General features: G+C 32.2%; 1 protein-coding gene across 7 annotated transcripts; it reads left to right on the forward strand.

The window, feature by feature from the left end:
* The first annotated feature begins 468 nt into the window (after positions 1–468).
* LOC106792106 (E3 ubiquitin-protein ligase HUWE1) lies at positions 469–21,460 on the forward strand. 7 transcript variants are annotated; one of them, XM_014758258.1, is made up of 54 exons: positions 469–843; positions 2,227–2,299; positions 2,700–2,918; positions 3,005–3,244; positions 3,362–3,424; positions 3,508–3,723; positions 3,808–4,079; positions 4,181–4,457; positions 4,582–5,223; positions 5,335–5,604; positions 5,698–6,207; positions 6,305–6,748; positions 6,825–6,941; positions 7,028–7,162; positions 7,248–7,534; positions 7,620–7,857; positions 7,943–8,065; positions 8,161–8,415; positions 8,510–8,830; positions 8,922–9,053; positions 9,147–9,395; positions 9,477–9,826; positions 9,922–10,162; positions 10,258–10,411; positions 10,498–11,713; positions 11,853–11,994; positions 12,076–12,181; positions 12,309–12,605; positions 12,725–12,869; positions 12,941–13,082; positions 13,163–13,289; positions 13,374–13,523; positions 13,610–13,753; positions 13,871–14,062; positions 14,160–14,334; positions 14,469–14,654; positions 14,748–14,976; positions 15,069–15,249; positions 15,369–15,744; positions 15,833–16,009; positions 16,087–16,705; positions 16,807–16,982; positions 17,071–17,252; positions 17,363–17,500; positions 17,602–17,697; positions 17,779–17,906; positions 17,993–18,233; positions 18,350–18,625; positions 18,971–19,159; positions 19,245–19,432; positions 19,531–19,664; positions 19,757–19,922; positions 20,015–20,205; positions 20,300–21,460. In XM_014758258.1, the coding sequence occupies exons 2-54, from the start codon at positions 2,255–2,257 to the stop codon at positions 20,400–20,402; spliced, it is 12,612 nt and encodes a 4,203-aa protein (XP_014613744.1). In that variant the 5' UTR covers positions 469–843; positions 2,227–2,254; the 3' UTR covers positions 20,403–21,460. The 7 variants fall into 7 exon arrangements, with proteins under 7 accessions (XP_014613744.1, XP_014613750.1, XP_014613747.1 ...); XM_014758264.1 differs by having other exon boundaries at positions 17,623–17,697; XM_014758261.1 differs by having other exon boundaries at positions 11,853–11,988.
* Positions 21,461–22,634: the final 1,174 nt, after the last annotated feature.

The raw sequence follows: 22,634 nt of genomic DNA on the forward strand, positions 1-22,634 counted from the left end.
ATCGCAAGTAATGCAACTAATCGCTATTTTAACGGAAATGACGTAAACAACATGGATACGTCACAAGGATACCAACCTGAAACTATAGAATTATAAGAACGGGATCGTAGTTGAAGATTTCTTAGTATATCAACAATGCACCACTCGCGGAACTTGATTTTCATTGGCTAAGGACTATTTACTAAAAAGTGATCATTTGAATTTAATAAATTTTGAATCAATTTACATTATTCAATAAAAAATTAATGTAACTTTTAATAATAAAAATGATTAGATGAATTGAAAATAAGTGATATTTCGTTTAATCGGCTACATGAGAGATCAAATAAAAGAAATCATTTTTCGATTATTGAAATGTCCCTAGTTATTTATAGGGGAAAAATTTGAAGTATATCGTGCAGCGGCTGCCTCTACGAAGAATGTTCCCGAAATAGCATATTCTACGTCTACGGTGGATGAACAAACCGTTATAGTTGACTAAAACACTCTTTGCACAGCTTGGCGGCGATTAGTCTGTGCTTGAAGGTACTTTGGAAGCTTGTGCGCGTGTGTACTGTTGTGATCGTATTAAGTATAAGATTTGTACGCCACGAGAGCGAGTCATTCTCCCCTCCTCCCAGTGTGGTGGTGTATTCAAGACGCAATAACACGTACATTCATTTTTGAGAATACAGTGTAGTGTAAAGAAATAATCATTTTTTGTAGGACGAATTAAGATATTCTGTAAGTGCGAGAGAAGCTCGGGGAGGACGGGAAACAAGAAACGGTTATCCTTCGTGGAATGCTTCAGTAAAATGGCGGTAATCGACAGTGCAATTGGTGCTCAACGATAGAGGAAAATCGGTGCGTTCGAATTATCGACGACGTTTTCAACTTTATTTCGTATATTATACATTATAACGATAGAGAAATACGATAATAAACTCATATAAACGACGTTAAGTCAAACGAACTTATCATCAAACTGAAACATCTATTCATCGAGGGTTTCTTTTTTCCGTTATAGTTAGTTTTTTTTCCGTTCTTTCTTTCTTTCTTTCTTTCTATTTGCCCTTCTTCTTCTTCTTCTTCTGCCATCTTCTTCTTCATCATCTTCATTTTCTCCTCAATTCTTCTTTCTTCGTCGTTATTTCGAATTGAAGAGCAGTACGTCGTGAAAAAGGATAATAATATAAGGGAGGTGGTGGTAGTTGTGTGGTAATGTGGTAGTGGTAGTGGTAGTGGATGATCAGGTTAGCACCATAGGGTGCTTCAGGAGGAGGCCATTGGTTGCGGTGAAAATCTTCTTCCTCTACAGTCGTTACGAGCGCGATGCACGTGTCACATCATAATCTTTACAAGAACGTTGAAAGCGTTAAAAAAAACGAGAGAGATACGGTACGAGTAGGAGTCGGTGTCATCGACGAGATTAAAAGTTAGGTGAGAGAAGACAACGTCCTCTGATTGTGTTGTTCATTCGTTATATTATTCCTCGTTGAAAAGAGATAGAGATAGAAATATAGTGTTAGAGATCTAGTGAGAAGTGAAGAAAGAATAGAAAGAGGAACGAAGATAGATAGATAGATAGATAGATAGACAAAGGCAGACAGATAGAAAGAGAGAGCATGAGAGAAAGATAGAAAGAGAAAAAGAGAGAATGAACGAACGAGTATGTACACGAAGAAGGGGGTAGAAAAGAGGAAAGAGAGAGTACGAAATTGCTTTCCTTGTTGTCATGCGAGAGAACATCGTTACGGTCTAAAACCAAATTTTTTATAATTGGCGTTTGTCAAACGTATGATAGTCCAAAGGATGATAGTTAGATGGTTCCACTGTTTATCTTATATTTTCGTATGTTAGCTAGGTTATGACAATGTTACAGATGACTTTGCAAAATGACATGGTTCGTGATTTTACGAATAAGAATTTTCTTGATATTACGAGAAAATGTAGACGATATTAAGTATAACAAAAAAGAAACAAGATAAACAATTAATCATTGTTCGAATTTTTGCCTTGGTATCCTCTTATAACACCAACAAGCATTTAACGTTTTTTTTTTTTATAGATATAGGTGAAAGTTCGTAATTAGAAATTATATATGATGCATATATGCACTTTGTTAACAAAGTAATTTTAAGTGGTTGAATTAATTATCTACCAATTAAACGTGGGAAAGAAGTATCTTATTTGATTCTTATATTTTTAGTATATTAAGATGTACAAATCTATTTTTCTTTATTTTAGATATTAGATTTTGCAAAGATATACTAAAATGAAGATCGACAGAAGCAGATTGAAGAAGTGCACCTCGGAAGTTGTAAGTAAATTGTATTTATCTAGAATCATCTATGTGTTACTTTTAGTATTAACTTCTGTAAAGAATAGGAAAGAGTTGATTCTAAATACTTTTTTATAATGTCATGTAAATTATGTCGTAATATGATAAAAGATATCAAAATTTATTCTTACAAAAAAGGAGACAATTTATTTTGGCTGCTATAAAATATTGTCTCTGTGTATATGTATATGCACATGTGTGTGCAACACATTCATGTTTATTGGATAAAGAATCAATTATATAAATAGATGATGTAATATAATATTTATTTATAAGATAATTTCTTTTTTAAATGAAAAAGAAATTGAAGAGAAAATAACTTGTTAAAACATGTGTTGAAATGAAATTTATATTAATTTATTAATTTATTAATTTATAGCCGGCCGAGTGTCAAGCCCTCATAAGTAAATTACGTTCTTGCTCTCATGCGGAACTGTTAGAGGAGCTTAAACAAATAGATGCATGGACTTTTGGAAAATGTGAACTATTTCATTGGATCGATGTCTTGGATCTTAGCGATAGTATTTTAGAGGAAGCTACGGCAAGAAGCTCAGATAATCCATGGGAATTGGCGTGTGACTTGCCTCAAAATGCAGAGGTACATTCGATATTAGGAATAAATAATGTATTTCTTTTTTTTTTTACGAGGATAAAAATAAACATTAAACGAGTAATTTTTTGCAGGCAAAAGAATTACTTCTATGGGTTCTCCATTTTACTACATTGTTAATTGAACATTCATTTTCACGGCATCTGTACAACAGTATGGAACATCTAATAACATTATTGTCAAGTTGTGATATGCATGTGGTTCTTGGTGTATTAAATCTTTTATATATGTTCAGTAAACGCAGTAATTTTATTACTCGTTTAAATAGTGACAAACGTCAAGCTCTTCTTAGTAGACTCAATCATCTAGCGGAGGTTAGTATGATTAAGTTTTAATATACCATATAAATAATTTGTCATAATGATAATGATAATGATGATGATGATGATGATGATGATAATTACTGTAATATGATTTTCTTCAATTTATAGAGTTGGGGTGGTAAAGAAAATGGTTTTGGATTAGCAGCTTGTTGTAAGGAATTCCCAGAAAAGGTATAACATGAATTTCATGAGTCTAATATAAATAATAACATTAGTTTCAGTATTTTTAAATGCTTTACTATTATTTCATTTAGCCATTCCCACCGAGTGCTACAACGTTACATTTTGAATTCTATGCTGAAAATCCAACTGTAGCAGAAAGTGCAATTACATCAAATAGTGTAAAAAAGATTGGTCAAACAAATTATGCAACATATATACATATAGAAACTGTAGATAAACTTGATAAAACGCCAGCAGAACTAATGAATGAGTTATTAAAAGTTTATAATGTACCCCAGGATCGTCAGGTATATTTTGTTATTATCAGTACTTACAGTTTATGATTTTCAAATAATAAATTGCAAATAAATTTATTCTATTAACATTTTCAGATGGCTTTATTGACACATGTTAGACTGGCCCATAGTTTCTCAGATTATCGTAGGCGTTTGCAATGTGTTCAAGCTCGTCTTCAAGCATTATCTGTATTAGTATATAGCAATGCATTGCAAGAAAATGCACACAGTCTCTTACATGCTGGACTCCTTGAAGAATTAGTGGAATTACTTGAGTTGCCACTCCCCCATCTTGTTGAAATTCGGGCTGCAGCATTACGTACCCTAACTAGTATTATACATTTAGATCGTAATCCACATTTTCCAAAGTATGTATTAATTTCATGAATATTTTCATAATAACAAAAAAATATACATTTGTATATTTTTACAAGTTATGCATATTTCATATCCTTTTTTATTTTTATAGAAAACCTGGTTCAAGATTAAATATGATCATTGATGTGACCGGCGCCAGTTCATATCATGGCTTTTTACCGGTTCTTATTCGCACTTGCATAACAACATTAACATCACCACAAGCAGATGGACAGCCATTTCCATTGCCACTGGCAACAGCTCTATTCAGCTTTTTATTTCATCTTGCTAGTTACGAAGCAGGAGCAGAAGCTCTTGTTAGTTGTGGTATGATGGAAAGTCTTCTTAAAATAATTAATTGGCCAGGAAGTGAACTTGAACATATAACGGTATGTAAAATATAAAAGTACCTAATAATTTAAGTATTGTTTATTTAAAACATTCTTCCACAAGTGTTGTAATAAAAATCTTTTTTTAATTTTTAGTAAAGATTTTTAACATTTTTATTTACAGTTTGGTACTAGAGCTGTTCGTGTAATAGATTTGATCGCAAATATTGATATGCAAGGATTTCAAGCTCATGGTGGTTTGGGTAGCTTTATTAATCGACTTGATATGGAAGTTAATGTATGCAGAAAAGAACAACCATTTGAAATAGAACCACAACTTTATGAAGAAAATCCACAAACTGTACAAGAAAGACCTATAGACAGAGAAGGAGAAACTTCGTCACGTCGGATAAATGATACATTTGAGGAACGTGATGAATCTTTAAATCCAATGGAAATTTCAGAAGATGAAAATATGAGTAATAAAGCAGATGAGAAAAATGAACAATTGCCCGATTATTCCGCTGCAAAGACTGGAAAGACTTGTTTATTACAACGTGCTGCGCTTTTAAAATCTATGTTAAATTTTCTTAAAAAAGCTATTCAAGATGCAGCTTTCTCTGATAGTATCCGACATGTTATGGAAGGGACTTTACCATCATCTCTGAGACATATTATAAGCAATTCTGAATATTATGGTCCTTCATTGTTTTTACTTGCTACCGATGTTGTAACAGTGTACGTTTTCCAAGAACCATCATTACTGTCATCATTACAAGATAATGGTTTAACAGATGTTGTATTACATGCTCTTCTTATTAAAGAAGTAAGTGCTTCTTGTATTTATAAATGATTTTTATTGAACGCGATAAATGTAATGAAGTTATTCATATTGAAATTTGTAAATATAAATGTATAATGATCTTTTTATATTTAGGTACCAGCAACTAGAGAAGTGTTGGGATCATTACCCAATGTATTTAGTGCACTTTGTTTGAATCAACGTGGTCTTGAGTCATTTGTCAAACGCCGTCCCTTTGAACGATTATTCAAAGTACTTCTCTCACCAGTTTATTTATCAGCTATGCGGAGGCGTAAAAGCGCCGATCCACTTGGTGATACAGCTTCTAATTTAGGTAATGCTATGGATGAATTAATGAGACATCAGCCAAGCTTAAAGGTTGATGCTATTTCTGCAATTATTAAGGTACATTATTACTATTATCATATCATTATAATAAAGATAAATATATTATATAAATGATAATGCATTTTAATATAAAACATTTGATATACATAGTTGCTGGAAGAACTTTGCGTACTTGGTTGCGATCCACGATACATATGTTGGCGGGGTGTTAGTAAATCAGATAACTCTCCGTCAAATTCTGGATGTGGAAATCGTCAATCTTCAGGCCAATCAGTTGGCGTTGGTGTCGGAGATTCGGCTGGTGGTAGCGGTGGAGGCGGAGGTAGTAGTAGTGACGAAGAAGAAGAGGATGAAGAAGAAGCTAGTACTAGCTCTCATCCTCAACGAGAAGAACAACCATCTCCATCTCCTGCACAACCTGGACCACCACCTCAACCAAGAGAAAAAACACCTATTGCTTTGGTCGATTATATTCAAAATGTTATGAAGTTTGTCGATGCAATATTGAGTAACAACTCAACGGATGATCATTGCAGAGAATTCGTTGCGCAAAAAGGACTAGTACCACTTCTTTCCATTTTAGGATTACCAAATTTGCCCGTAGATTATCCTGTTGCTCAAGCAGCTCAGGCAGTAGCTTCAGTATGCAAAAGTATTTTGGTATGTTGATTAAAAAATACATTAAAATATTAAAAATTGATAATTAATTATCAATAATTCCAATCGATTATTTATAATTTGTCATTTTTATTTATAGAACTTGGCTCATGAACCTTTGGTTCTTAAAACAGGATTGTCGCAATTAAATGAAGTTTTAAATTTATTAAAACCTCTTTGCAGTAACATGCAATCACCTGCTGGTTCTGTTTTATTACACGAATTGGCTTCAGCTCCGAATCTTGAAACTGCTTTCACAAGTGATACAGCTACTCCATTGTTGCACGCTATGAACGCAGCTCATGGATATATTGTAATGTTTGTTCACGTTTGCCGAACAAGTCAAAGCGAGATTCGAAATTTATCTATGAATCATTGGGGATCTGACCTGGGTTTAACAGTTTTAAAAGGCTTATCGAAGTTGTACATGTCTCTTGTTTGGGAAAGTACTTTATTACTTGCATTATGCAGCGAAGATATTATACCAGCTGGTTGTGACTTTGGAAAAGAAGACATGGACAAATTAATACCACCTGAATTAAGAGTAAGTTAACAGTATACTTTGGATTATTTTACTTTGGTATATTAACAAATTTGTGACACTAATGTTATTATTTTAGACGGAGGGTGAAAGTTCTACATGGTCTGGTGCTGGCTCTTCCACTGATATAGGCAGTAATGGAATGACAACTGCAATGGAAGCACTCAGCACTGATCCTCCACCTATACCCATGGAGGTAATTATAAATTGATGAACATAGAGGATAGCAAAACAAAAAAAAACATGAATATTATAACATTAAAATATTGGCAAAACTTATAGATTGATGATAAGCCAAGTACAAGTGCTGGAAGGACTTCACCTAATGCTCATCAACTAAAATTCATTAAGCCATTATTAGGCGCATCATCGAGATTAGGCAGAGCACTCGCAGAATTATTTGGTCTACTTGTTAAGGTATTGTTTAATTAATCTTTTATAAATTTAATATATATTATAATTATATATATAAATGTATATTATAATCAAATTCTTTTTAAAGCTTTGCATGGGTTCACCTATAAGGCAAAGAAGAGGACAACAAATGCCTTTGACTCCTGCTCTTCCTTCCCAAGCAGCAAGAAGTGTAGCGACTGCTTTGAATTGTTTGTTAACGCGTGGTCTGTCTTGGGAAATATTACCTCCATCGCCAATTCCAAAATTCCAATTGACCTTCTTAATATGTTCTGTGGGATTTACATCTCCAATGTTATTCGACGAAAAGAGACATCCATATCATTTAATGCTTCAAAAATTTGTCCATTTGGGTGGACAAAATGCGTTCTTCTTGTAAGTATAATCAGAATGCTGTGAATTTATAAATGTAAATATAATACAAATATTTAATAGTATAATTTTCATTTTATAATTTCAGTACTTTCCAATGGGCATTATCAGGAGGTACACAATTTCCATTAACTGAAGGATTAGAGCATCCTAATTTACCTGATGGGACTGGAGAGTTTTTAGATGCTTGGCTTATGCTTCTTGAGAAAATGGTGAATCCAAAAGCAATTTTAGATTCACCTCATGTAGTATCTTCTAAATGTACAGGAATGTATGATAGGTATGAGGTGTTCGATCCAATAAAATACCTCACAGATATTCATAAGGTAATATTAACTTAAGTTACTAACTACTTACACGTGTATACGGTTTTCCTTAAATTTTTATCGTGAAATGTTTGATTTATTATAGAAAGCATTTAAAGCTGTGATGCTTATGTGGGGTAAAAAGCCATTAAAAAATTATGGAGCTCGTATGACCGAATCTATATTATCGATCTTGCGGCATATATTACGTGGTGAAAAAATAATTAAGGTAAATGATGTAAAATATTGAAGAAGGATAATATCGATGATTGTTATATTTAAATAATAAAACTAATGATCTCAATAATTTAATAAAATCCTCAGGAACGATCTGAAAGAGAAAAAAATAACGAAAGTGTATCAGCTAGTGGTAGTGGTAACACCAGTTCTGTTAGTAGAAGTGGAACAATATCAGATAGACGAGATGAACCAGAAGCCGATGTTAATTTGGAACATTTGAGGCAATTGATGGATATGGGTTTTAGTAGAGCGCATTGCATTGAAGCTTTATTACATACAATGACTGTTGAACAAGCGACGGAATATTTACTTGCAAATCCTGCTACTTTGCGAAGACCTGTAAGATTTAGCATAATTTATTCGTTATGTATTAATTATGTATATAAAATTAAAAAGGAACAATTATTTTATTATTGTGTATGCTTATAATTAGGATGCTCCATCGAGTGATCCAAACCGTGTCGTTACTATGGAATTAGAATTAGCTGAAGATGAAGATATATCACAAGTTCTTGCTATGGCATTCGCCGGTACCGATACATTAAAAACATCAGGACCTGAAGAATCTGACAACAGAGAGACAACATTAACAGAAAGCATAGATGAATTCACTCGTAATGCTTTAGCGCAATGTCTTAACCTTTTGGATCTTATGCCTGATACAGTATATAGAATTTGTGATTTATTGGTAACCATTACTAAGCGAAATGGGGATGAGTGGCGAGATAACATGCTACGTCAATTAATACGAGAGGTAATATATATATATATATATATATATATATCTATTTAATGATAAGAATTTAAATAAATTTCTAAATTTAATATTAACAATAATTCAATAGATTGGTGACTTAGTTGATTATTTAATCGACATTACTAAAAGTCAGGATGAAAATGCTGGAACACGATTAGTAGAGTGTGAGGAAGCAAATAAAGTATCAAGACGTATTTATCTCTATACATTATTTTTCGAGGTTGGTATATAAATATATTGATTTATTGATCTTCCTTTTGTTTCCTTTCGTCTGCTTTCTTTCTTTGTTTTTTTATTATTTAAATTATTATAGGGTACTTTCCAAGAAATGCGTGTTCCTTGTGCTCGAATTGTCGAGGAGTGCGTTATGTTAGACAAACTTGTGAAACTACTTGTAATGAGCGAAGGACCGCTTACAGCTAATAAGAACAAGATCGTAAAGGAAAGTAAAGATGGAGCAGTTTGCGTGAAAACTCCTAAATGGCTTGCACCTTTATTATTGCTAATAGATCGTTTAGAAAAAGTTGGAACTCTTACAAAAAGAAAACAACTAATGCATAAGGTAGTTAGATGATACGATAAAATATAATAAAAAAAAAGCTACTTATTATATGGAAATATTTCTAATCAATTGTTTCACTAGGTTACAAATTGCATGTGGAAGTGGTTCGATTTAAGTACCGGAAAATGGACTCTTTATTCACCAATGAATAATAGAATTATTAATGAGGCATACTGGGCTGGTGAGCCCAATGTGCGTATAACATGTAGCAGACGTCGTTACTTAATAACATTTTCATGCATGACTCAAGTAAATGAGGAAAGTGACAATAGAAGACCGATTACGATGGGTTTTAACTTCAACAGTGGTACAAATGAAGATGGTGGTTCTGGTTCTGATTCTAATATGGATACCGATGATAGTCCAGTCGAAGAAAAACGTAATACTGTTGTACAAGGTTTAGATCCTAGTATAGCACCAAGTATCGTACGGTAAGTTCTAACTTTTATTTCATTTTTTTTTCAATGAATAATTTGATTAACAGAGGCATTGAAAAATATTAACGATTTATTAATAATGTTTTCAGTGCGTGTGTAAAGTTATTAGCTATCCCAGTTGATCGCGACACGCTTCACGCCTTGATGAAAGTATGTTTGCGTTTAACGAGGGATTATAAGAATGCAGAAGTATTTGCACGCGAGGGTGGTGTCAAATTGCTTCTTGAAATGACTCAGTCTAGTACCTTTATCGGATGTATCAATCTTAGTACACTTCTTATAAGACATACATTAGAAGAACCACGTATTTTACGTCTTGCTATGGAAAAGGTATTATTTGTATATTTTCCTTATTAATTAAATAATACAAAACATGTTAAATCATTTGAGATTAGTATATTTCTAATCTTATTATTCCTAATTAGGTCATACGCACGCGAACACAAAGTAATATTCCTCCTGCGTATAAAGAAATTTTGTTTATGACTCGTCAAATCAGCAGTGCGGTATGTCGCAATCCAGAAGTTTACAGAGAAGTTTGTGAAAATATTCTTAGGGTTGATATTAATGTATTAAAAAGTAAGTATTAGACTTTTTGTAATTCGAAAGATGCAAAATTGATTAGAGACGATTTTATTTATAAAAAAACATATATATTATTGTAGGGGATGACATTGATAGCAGATTAGTCGTCAAAGCTTTGCCTCCTACTCATTCTCCAGCATTACCAATGATAGAAGAAGTTTCTATTGGTGTTGTTCGCGATCTTTTGAATGCATTAATCAAACCGGTTCCTATATTACCCGATGATGGATCTGCAACACCAACTGGAAGTCCTGAAAAAAAGACAACACATTCAACCACAGCAACTGGTAATGCATCTTCCTCATCTTCAAGACGTGATGTACTCAGAAGTAATGCGATCTCTACAAACGATCCGCTTGATGATGACGATCAAGTATCACAAATAATACCTCTTAAAATATATACAGATGTGAGTAATAATGGTAAAGCTGAATCAGAAGAAGCGAAAAAGCCATTATTAGCCAAGTCTGCGATATTAAAGACATTAGCTGATGCTGTTAGATCTTACGGTGCAATAGTTAGTCTTATTACTGAACATGTGTATAGAGCAGGTCAGAGTGAATTAGTTACTGAAGATACTACAGCTCTTGCATTTCTGCTTGATAAACTTTTGCCAATGTTACCAGAAAATTCCAGTGATCGTCAATGTAATAATATGGCACGTACGCTAATAGCAGCAATAGCATCATGTAACCATTCACCGGATGTACAGACGACATTAGTAACCGAAGTAAAAGCGGCATTGACACGAACCTTAGCACTTCCAGAGAGTGGGGAAAAACATGCACAATTGCAATTATTAATTGGTTTGATTTCTACCATGATTGATAGTTGTCCGCTAACGCCACAGCTAAGAGCATCGTTAAAAATTCATCAATATAATAATGTTAATTATATTGTTAGAATTATGCTTAAGAAAGGTATCATAACCGACTTAGCTAAAATTCCACATAGTCTCGATCTTTCGAGCCCACATATGGCTGGTACTATTAATGCGGCTTTGAAACCTCTTGAAACGTTATCTCGTATAATTAACCAACCAATGCCAGGAGGTATTAATAAATTTACCAAGCCAAAAAATAGAACTGCTCATGAAGAACCGATCGGAGAACAAACTGGTACTACAACTTCGGAAACTACTCATGCTGTCGGCGAGGAAACCATCGAAGATGCAGAAAACACTGAGCATGATATTTCAGTAACAGCAGAAAGTTTAGAACCAACGTCCGAAAGTCACGTACACGAAGAAGGAGATGAAGCTGCCTTGGAAGATATCATGGATCAACTTCTTGAAAGGTAATAATATATGATTTTATTCAAATATATGAGTAGTGTTCAATTGAAAAATATATTTTATACATTTGTTATATGTGAATTACTAAGAAACCCAGATAGATAATAAATCCATTGTTGTGCAATGCTTATAATCAAGCAGTGTGCTGTTTTCCAGAGATGGTTCTACTGTGGCAGAAGAACAATCGTCTCGATCGCATAGACCGATGGATATTGATGATGAAAGTTTAGCGATGCGTGATGCTGAAGGAGATTTTGATCCAACACGTGACACCACCGTAAGAGTAACATCGCTTTTCTTTCGTTATCTCTATTATTTTATTTTCTCTACTATTTTTTAATAATTTTTAATATTATCTTTATAGGAAGATCTTATGAGCTCTGATTCAGATTCCGATAGTAATCAGTCGGATGATAACGAAGACGAAGTCCAAGACGACGAAGACGAAGAGGAAGAAGAGGAAGATGAAGGTAAGAAACACGTTAATTATTGTTTGATATGTAAGTAGATATCTATAGTTTCGATTTAATTCAATCATTTTATCAATAATAAATTTAATATAAATCTAAATTGCATTTTTTTTATTTACTTTTCTAGGCGAGGAAAATGAGGAAGAGGAGGAAGAAGAAGAAGAAGGTTCGTCAAATTATGAGGAAGATGGAATAGAATTGTATGAAGATGTTGGAGAAGGTAGTGGTGTCTTTCGTATGTTTCCCTCTGCAGAACGTGATGGTGGCAATGTTGTAATGATACAGCATAATCTTGATAATCAAGATAATGTAAATACTGTCTCGTCTACACCTATTTCAACTCGACCTGGTCTATCCTGGAATACAAGTTTCCCTCTACCACTTGGTTTATTTGAAGAACCACCTTCGTTTTCTGAAGGCAATGGCGAGTTGAAATTCTATCCGAATTCTTAATCCGCTAAATGTTTTTATTTAATGTTAATTTAAATTTTAATCTTATGTTTACGTGTTTCATTACAAAAAATATATTTATTCTGATTTTAGGAATAAGTTCACATCCAATATTAATAACTCAAGGTAGTTTTGATAGTGGAAATCCTAGAGCTCAACGAGTACTTCGACATCGCCGATACCAATATTTGCAACTATCTAATTCTCGTAATCCTAATCCTCCCGTAATATTACAAAGGTACTTTTATACTTTAGTAACCCTTTAACGAGCATTTAGTATTGTTTAATTAATTATTTTTATTTTAACAGACTTTTAGGCCCAACTTCACAGACTCTTCCTTTATCGGCCAGTCAAGTTTTAGCTTCTAGCTTTAGAGACACGCGTGTTGTTGTAATGGACAATGGCCTTGGTATATTTACAAATCAAGAAGAAGAACAAATTGACTTTGTAGTAAGATCAAACGTATATATGAAAAATACAATATTAATATGATTGATTATCTTATTAATGACATAACAAATTAATTATAGGATCAATCAGGTTACTTATTTGGGCCAAGTTTAGCTGCGACCCTAAATAACATTCCTACTGCATTACACTGGTGGATTGAAGAAAGCAAATTATTAGATGGAGATTCTCAGCCGGATTGTTGTGTTGGTGAGAATCTGTTAAAATATGGAAATGCATATATAAATTTGTAATACGTGTTTCATTATAAAATTTTATTTTCCATGGAAAAAGGTGTTGTACATAAAATGATACCTAGTCTTGAGAAACATAGAAATGCTGAATTAGCTGAAAGAAAAGAAAAACGTAAGAAGCAGCATGGTTCAGAAAGAGAAAATGAGAGAGATGGTAAAGAAGAAAAAGAAAGTCCAAAAACTATTGAATGTAAGTGGAAATAGGATGAATTAGTATGAATAACATTTTCTCCTGAAACATAAAAACATAAATAGATAATGATTTCGTATCTTCAGCTGGCCCGTCAACAACAATTCCAACAGAAGAACAAAGAAGCTTGGCATCAACGTCTCAAGGGGATGACACAATACTTGTTACAGCCACAGAAGCTACTGTCGAAACTAGAAGACAGGAATGCATACCTGATGAAGATATTATTGGTAAGCGTAAAAGCACATATCGCGTATTAAATGTAAAATAATATTATTGTGTATTTTATAGTTAAAACATTGAGTATTTGTATCATTTAATAAATGTTTATTATTATACATATTTAGATGTAACTGGAGAAATGGAAGTTACGGTACAGGATGACGAAGAAAGACCACGACCTCCTCCACCACCAGAAGAACAATCTACAGAAACAAGAGACCCACGCAATACTACTAATTGGAATCCTACATTAGAGCTTGCTGAAAGTATCGTTGATTCTGTCCTTGCTCCTTGTGCTTCTGAAGTTTCGAGGCTAAGTAAATATACTATGTTCATTGTTAGTTTGTAATATAAAGTATTCATAGTTAATAATTTTAATTGAGAATTTTATTAATATATTATTTTATCGAATAGGACAATCGGAAAATCCTACTGAAGCATCTAACGAAATGCCAGAGTGTACACCTACGCCGGTATTAGTAGATTTTAATCAAGAAGTTAATGAAGATCTCTCAAGAGAGAGTAGTGATTCGGCTGATTGGATCAGACGTTTGTTAACCGATGATAGCCCATCCGCTGTAGAGCGAAAGTAAGTAGAATTAAAGATTGATATTATATTATATTTAAAGAATGCACAATTATATTATATTTATTTTTTATATTATCTTTGATCATCGTATATACGTATTTTCTTCTTGAAAATGTTCTTGATTTATTATCTAGTGCAAATATCGTCAGCCAAGATCCAACTTCTTCTACATCAGAGAGTACACATCCAGAAACATCAAGCCAGCAACAACAATCACAACAGCCATCGCAAGAACAGCAGTTGCCAGATGGTGTGGATCCATCCTTCTTAGCTGCTTTACCAGAAGATATGCGTGATGAAGTAATAGCAGAACAATTGAGGTAGATCAAAATGAATGATTTATTAATTACATGAATATTATTAATTGAATATAAATAGTAGTAGTATCGTATATAATTTACTTTATTACGCAGATTACAGCGCATAAGACAACGCGCTCAAGCTTCGGCAGCTGAAGAACTCGCAGGACCGGTTGAAGTAAATCCAGAATTTTTAGCTGCATTACCACCAGCTATTCAAGAAGAAGTTCTTGCCCAACAAAGGTTGGAACAACAAAGACATGCGGCTGCTTCGGCAAATCCGGAAGATCCTGTCGATGCCGCAGCATTCTTTCAAAATTTACAACCTTCCTTGCGACAAGCAGTTAGTAAATTTATTACCATTTGATTAATTTTATATTAAATTAGGAAATTATTGTTATGCCATTGTTTTTTATTTGGTTTATTTTCTTATAGATCCTTACGGATATGGAAGAATCGCAAATATCTGTTCTACCTCCAGATTTAGCTCAAGAGGCGCAAAATTTGCGTAGAGAATGGGAAGCTCGTAATCGACATATGATGCAGGAGAGATTTCTTAGTCATGTTAGTCAAGGGAATAACGCTTTATCGAGCATATTGAGAAGTTCCAGTGGAGGTAATTATCTTATGTTTAATTATTAAAATTAATCTATTAAAGATTTAAAGAAATACAAAATTTCATTTTAAGAAAACTGCGTTTACTAATATTTAACCAATATAATATATTTTTAATAGGTAGAGGAGCTGGTGCGCGTTATGCCATTCATGCAGTACCACAGAGAGCTCAATGGGGATCATGGAATCCTCGAGGAGATACTGCTATAGCACATCAAGGAGCAGGATTACGTTTAAGAGGAAGGCAATTACTTGATCACGAATCGATGGCATGTTTGTTGGTCTTGCTATTTGTCGATGAACCTAAAATTAATACACTCAGACTTCACCGAGTGATAAGAAATCTTTGTTATCATGGCAGTACAAGAGAATGGGTAGTTAAAGCCTTACTTAGTATCATGGAGAGAAGTAATGACGAATCTAGAGATATACTTACAGATTTCAGTGGAAAATTCAAAAGAAAAAGTTTGCTTCCTACAACTACTTCAGATTATTGGTAAAGAAATGAATTTTGTTATTTTCATATCAGGCACATATACTTCATAAAAGTATATGAAACAGATTGAGAATGTAATTGTTTTCAGGTATCCTAAAGTACTTGAACAAAGAAATAACACACAATCCTGGTTAAATATTAGTATGGATGCTGCATTGGGTTGTAGGGCAAATGTGTTTCATATTATCAGACATGGTGGTAAAAAGTCTGAAAGGCAGGGTAGTGTAATAGCTATTCATCCACAAGCTGCACCAACAGTTTGTAGGTCGGTATAACAAACATTACCTTTTGTATTTTACAAAAAAACATATTTGTTTTTAATTTTATCTTCTCATTTTCTAGACATACCTTAGAACTTCTAATCTCCTTAGCAAAAAGTTTCCCAGGATATTTTGTGCCAATCAAATCAAAGGAATCTGAAGATAGAGATAATAATAAAGAAAAAGATCTTGGCAGTAATAAAGATGAAAGTATTTCGAAATCTAAGTCTGCATCAAAAGTAGGAAAAAGCGATATTCCTGATTTTTGGGATATGCTGTTAAAACTAGATTCTTGTGCTTCTAAGAAAGGAAAATCTGTTGCAAGAACTCACTCAAATTCTAACTTGGGTATGGATTTGGAACATACAATGACAACGTTTGAAGCATCTCCATTTGGTCAATTAATTTCAATGCTAAATTGGTCGGTTATTAAACGAAGCAGTCAATTAACTGACAAACTATTGCGACTTCTTTCTTTGATCTCCATTGGATTGACAGAAGTTAATCTATATCGTCGACAAGAAGATAATAAAAATAAAAAAACTGAATTGAATAAAGAACAGAGTGTCGCTGCACCAGAAGGACATTTGAGATTGGCTGTACAAGTATTAACCAGTAAAAGTTGTTCCGAAGAAGGCCTGGAAGATGCTACAGCATTGTTGCTTAATTTATCGCACTGTCCAGACCCAACTAGACAATTGGTATAGTATTACTAAATTTTATTATATATTATGTATAATTATTTATGAGAAATTATGTTTTCCTAATTAACCTTTCTATTGTTTCCCATTATTTCGAATAGATACTGAATTTACTCTTAGAAGGAGCAATGGAATTGGCAAATATGGTCTGTGAACACATAAATGATTTAATGACAGAACTTAAAGTTTTAAATCGCGAACTGAGCAGAAGGAATTCTCTCGAAGAACAACCATCGACTAGTTCTGGTGGAGGTGGACGTGGAATTCTTTTGGACAGGTAAGTAATTTTTCTTCACAATTCTTACATTATTAATTTTCGCTTCCTATATATTTCGAAGATTAAAATTTTTAATATTTATTTAAAGATTTACTAATGAAAATGTGATTGTAACGGCGCCAAGTAAAGTCAAAGCTGGAAGTGATCTCCAATTACCATCGATGGCTGCTCTTGTCAGTAAGACCTCTAGTCAGGCATTCTTTTTAAGAATACTTAAAGTAATTGTACAGATAAGGGAATCTGTGCGTTTAGCAAGTACAAAGAAAGCAGGTATAAATTTAATATATAATTATATTAAATTATAGTAATTTATAATTTGTTAAAATTTGCATCTTGTTTTTAACAAAGTATATTTTTTTTCTTTTATTTCCTATATTAAGCAAATCAAGCAGCAGCTGCAACAGCAGCAGCAACATCAGCAACACCATCAGCAACACCAGCAACAACATCAGCAACATCATCTACTACTGCTCCTACAACGGACACGGCAGCAACTTCCAGTCAAAATCAAGGAACAGGTGATATATTATATCAACTTATAGTTACATTAAATAGATTCCATTATTATTACTATTATTTTGTTTAGTATTAGATTATACTTTATCATGCCATGTTTCAGCAGATGATAATTCTTGTGCAGATGTTCCTATGGACACGGTGCAAAGTAGTAATGCTGTTAATTCGGAACATAACAAGACAATTACTCCACGTACTGGTAAGTTAAATAAAATTGGAATACATATGCAAGTATTGACGAATAGAAATGACATGTATATATATTTAATTTTTATTACAGATGATGAAAAATCACCACTTCCACATTTAAGCGAAAGTTTGGTGTTGGATCATTTATGGGAAACGCTTAGTGCTTGTTTATTAGAATTGGAATATACTCCAGACCATCATGCCGTCCTTGTTTTACAGGTAATATTTCAGATATCGAATTAAGAAGTTAATTTTATTTGAGAGAACATTTAAAAAAATATGATTCTTTTATATTTTATTTACAGCCTGCTGTAGAAGCATTTTTCTTAGTACACTCATCATCTACTACATCATCGCGTGACCGACATCGCAATACTACTACAGAAAATCGCGAGGTCGTACCAGACTTAGCACCAGTTTCACCTATATATTCTGATAATGAAGGCACTACTTCTCAAACGGAGACTGGTCCCACTACTTGGGATACAACTATTACAACACAAAAGACTCTACCCCCAGATCAACTTAAGTTCTTGAAATTTGCTGGTATGATTTTTATACATATTTATATATTTATATAGGTAGTTATTTATAATAAATTTTGTTTCTTTTATTTCCTATTTTTCTATATTATATTGAAATATTGTATTCTGTTATTTTAGAAACGCACAGAACAGTACTCAATCAAATTCTACGACAAACAACCACGCATTTAGCCGATGGTCCATTTTCTGTATTAGTTGATCATACAAGAGTATTAGATTTTGATGTCAAACGTAGATATTTCAGAACAGAATTAGAACGAATGGATGAAGGTATTCGTAGAGAAGAACTTGCAGTCCATGTACGTAGAAGTCATGTATTCGAAGACTCGTTTAGAGAACTCCATAGAAGAAATGCAGATGAATGGAAGAATCGCTTTTATATCGTTTTTGAAGGTAAATTAGTATTTTTTAATAATCGTAGTAGTATCAATGCACAATCTAATCGTATATAAATCATTTGTTAACCCCTTGGCATAAAAATAAAATGAAATTCGATGTCACCCTAAAATATTATATCACTTAGCTCAACTAAACAGTTGTCTAAACTTAGAAACAGAATGGAATATTATGTACATTTCTAAATATCATCAAATGAGATTGATATACAAACTTAATGAACAATAATTAAGTAACGTTCTTAAATAATAAATTAGTATCTTTCTCAGATGTCATTGTATGTCAAGGGGTTAAAGAACGTATTGAAATCATAAAGGTAACTTTTGTATTAATTTGTTAAAGGGGAAGAAGGGCAGGACGCAGGTGGTTTATTGAGAGAATGGTACGTCATTATTTCAAGAGAAATTTTCAATCCCATGTATGCTCTCTTCACTGTTAGCCCTGGAGATCGGGTTACATATATGATCAATTCATCTTCTCATTGTAATCCAAATCATTTATGTTATTATAAATTTGTTGGACGGGTTATTGGTAAGTTATGACTGTTTTATCATTCGTCTATATATTATATTTATAATTGCAGGAAAGTAATGAAGTCTTCTTTTTTTTTTTACAGCTAAAGCTATTTACGATAATAAATTGTTGGAATGTTACTTCACACGTAGTTTTTACAAACATATACTTGGAATTCTTGTAAAACATACAGATATGGAAAGCGAAGATTACAGTTTTTACAAAGGACTTGTTTATCTCACCGAACACACTATTGCTGATCTTGGTTACGAGTTAACATTCTCAACAGAAGTAAATAAATTCATATTTATATCATTTAATTTATATAAATTTATATAAATATACTTTATTTTTAAAAAATATATATTAAACTTGAAAAATGTTCTCAGGTAAATGAATTTGGTGTTAACGATGTTCGAGATTTAATACCAAATGGTCGTAACATAGTAGTTACAGAGGAAACAAAACTTGAATATATTAGGCTAGTATGTCAGATGAAAATGACTAGAGCAATTCGTAAACAGTGAGTATTATTATAAATGTAATCATTTGTATTAATGAATTTAATGATAATTTGCTTATTATATTATATTATATTTTATTATATTCTTATAGATTAACTGCGTTCCTGGAAGGCTTTTATGATATTATACCGAAGAGACTGATTTCCATATTTAATGAACAGGAACTGGAATTATTAATCAGTGGATTGCCTAATGTAGATATCGAAGATTTAAAAGCAAACACTGAATACCATAAATACAGTGCCACGTCCCTGCAGGTATATAATTAATATTCATATTTATATAGTAAGTTTGTATATTTATTACAATTCATGAATGTGTTTTAATTGAATATTTTGTTGTTTAATAGATCCAATGGTTTTGGCGTGCGTTACGAGGATTCGATCAAGCCGATAGAGCTAAATTTTTACAGTTTGTTACTGGAACTTCTAAAGTACCTTTACAAGGTTTTGCTGCATTAGAAGGAATGAATGGTGTACAAAAGTTCCAAATTCATCGGGAGGACAGATCAACGGATAGATTACCATCTGCTCATACATGGTTAGTATTCGATTATGCAATCATGTAATTTAACAAACAAAAAATAAGTCATTTATTTAATTATTTATATTAATAAACTATATTTTAATTATAGTTTCAATCAATTGGATTTGCCTGTATATGAGACATACGACAAATTACGCACGAATTTACTCAAGGCGATTCACGAATGCAGCGAAGGATTTGGATTTGCATAAAGTGTAATTTGAATACTGTTTTTACATATTATAAAACTTCATCGTAAATGTTTTGCCCTGCCTATCTACGATATATTATAGAACACAGCCCTTATAATTATTGGCTTATTATTCAAAATCGGAGATATCCTGAGCAGTCATGCTTTATCTTCGTTCAAGATCTACTGATGATAATGAGAGACGTATATAAATCAACGTATATATAATATTATAAGGTACACACGTATATATGTATATACGTATAATTATCACGATGTAATTATCAAGAATTATTTTCAATTATATATCCACTCTTGAAGTTTATTTCGTTTGAGATAAAGGATCTTGAAGAAGATGCTGAGCTTTACAATAATTTTCAAACAAACAAACAACAACAACAACAAAAAAGATAAATAAAAACGTAATATAGGAAATTTAACTAAGTTATATATGGGTAAGATTAATGTAAGATTCATATTTAAGTAGTAAGAAGTTTAATTTCTCATAAGAAAATACATAGGGTGTAAAATGTAATATATTGCACTTCAACTAATTGGCGATACGTTGTAACCGGTTCGATAGTTTATATGGAAATAATACCATGGATATCGCTGTTGAGAAAATGTAGTGTTTAAAAGAGAAATGTTGTAAGAGAGGGAGAGAGAGGGAGGGAGAGAGTGAGCAAGCAAGAGAGAACGAGAGACAGAGAGAAAGTAAGATGCATGTAAGCAAGTAAGAAATGTGTGTGAATGAGTGCGTGAATTTGCAAATAAGGGAGCGAATGTTCCAAAATCGAATGGGAATTATTGATGGAAACGATGAGCCTAACTACAAGATTTCATAATAAAAAAATGCTGTTCTGCCCCATGTAATGTATGGTTGTACACTATTAGTATTAATAATTATAACTAACTTTTAACTAATAGTAATGATCGCTAATTAATATCATTTTAATATTAATCATTCGAAATGTGATGTTAAAATCGTGTAATTTTTTTCTTGAAATCTAACGAAATAAAGTTTACAGTTGAACAGACATTAATTTGTAAACACATCGAAAAGACAATATCAATAATACGCGCAAAAAAAAATTCAATATACAGTTATGTTATTATTATCATTATTATTATTATTATTATTATTATTATTATTATTATTATCATTATTATCATTATTATTATTATTATTATTATTATTGGACTCCTTTATTGGATATTGTCAGAGAAAATTACTGCTACTAGAAATCATAGAATAAATTGAACATTGTATTTCTTCTAAAAAGAATTGTATTTTTTACTGTTTAAGGGATAACTTTTCTAATTACGTTCCTCTTATTCCGCGAAAGTTTCTAATTAAACAAGCGCATTTGTTATTCTTTAGCGCATTTTATTTCAATGATAATAATTAACTTATTAATTCGTTCAAAAATGTGGTTTTTTCAATTTGTGTAATAAATGCAAATATTATACTCTGTCGTTGGATTAAATAATATAATTCTAAAAAAAAAAAAGGCGGCCAACATGCTTTCATCAATGATTTATATTCAATAACATTATATTTTTGTATATATGTGCTCATTCGTTACTTTTTTTTTAATTAAGATCTTTAAAGGGGAGTATGGCATAGGTTTTCTTTAAATTAGATTGAAAATATGGCGAGGTAAGAATCTGAAATTAATTAAGAGAAATCCTTGAAATATTTTTCTCCAAGACCAACAAAAATTGAACCTGCATTTCAACAGCACAGCGGTGATATCTCAACAACAAGCGTTTCATTTACTCAACCAGAAAATACTCAAATACCATTCCAATTGCAAAGGTTCGTGTATTTACTTAGCTTTCTTCGCGTGTTTTTACTTATTTTTTACTTTCCTTTTGTTTATTACTAAAATTACCAGTCCAAATGCTACATATATATATATGTTACACCGTGAAAGATTGAAATTGGAGAATGTCAAGATTCACACATACCAAATATGTCGGTGAAAGATCAAATATTTAGGTTTATTCTTATATATTCCATGATTATTTAACGGTTACTTAACGAAACTTTATCCCATTTTTTAGTTAATTTTAATTTTGAAAAATAAATTATCGTTAAGTTGACGAGCTACGAATAAAATATAACATATAAGCATTTACGTTTATTATATTACTTATATGTTTTCTTTAGAGCAGTAAATAAATAAATTTTTTTGCAAAAGAACTATTAATAGCATTGATATTTTTCTTTACTTCATTTGTTACAGTGTTT

Source organism: Polistes canadensis, unplaced genomic scaffold (assembly GCF_001313835.1).
Source record: "Polistes canadensis isolate GaletaPanama2010 unplaced genomic scaffold, ASM131383v1 scaffold_379, whole genome shotgun sequence".
NCBI classification, from domain to species: domain Eukaryota; kingdom Metazoa; phylum Arthropoda; class Insecta; order Hymenoptera; family Vespidae; genus Polistes; species Polistes canadensis.

Bases quoted from the DNA above. Each gene is read 5' to 3' on its own strand.
- LOC106792106 (XM_014758258.1), top strand. From the start codon at position 2,255: ATGAAGATCGACAGAAGCAGATTGAAGAAGTGCACCTCGGAAGTT. The intron at 3,724-3,807 runs GTATATTTTGTT...TAACATTTTCAG, and splicing joins ATGTACCCCAGGATCGTCAG to ATGGCTTTATTGACACATGT. The intron at 12,870-12,940 runs GTACTTTTATAC...TTATTTTAACAG, and splicing joins CCTCCCGTAATATTACAAAG to ACTTTTAGGCCCAACTTCAC.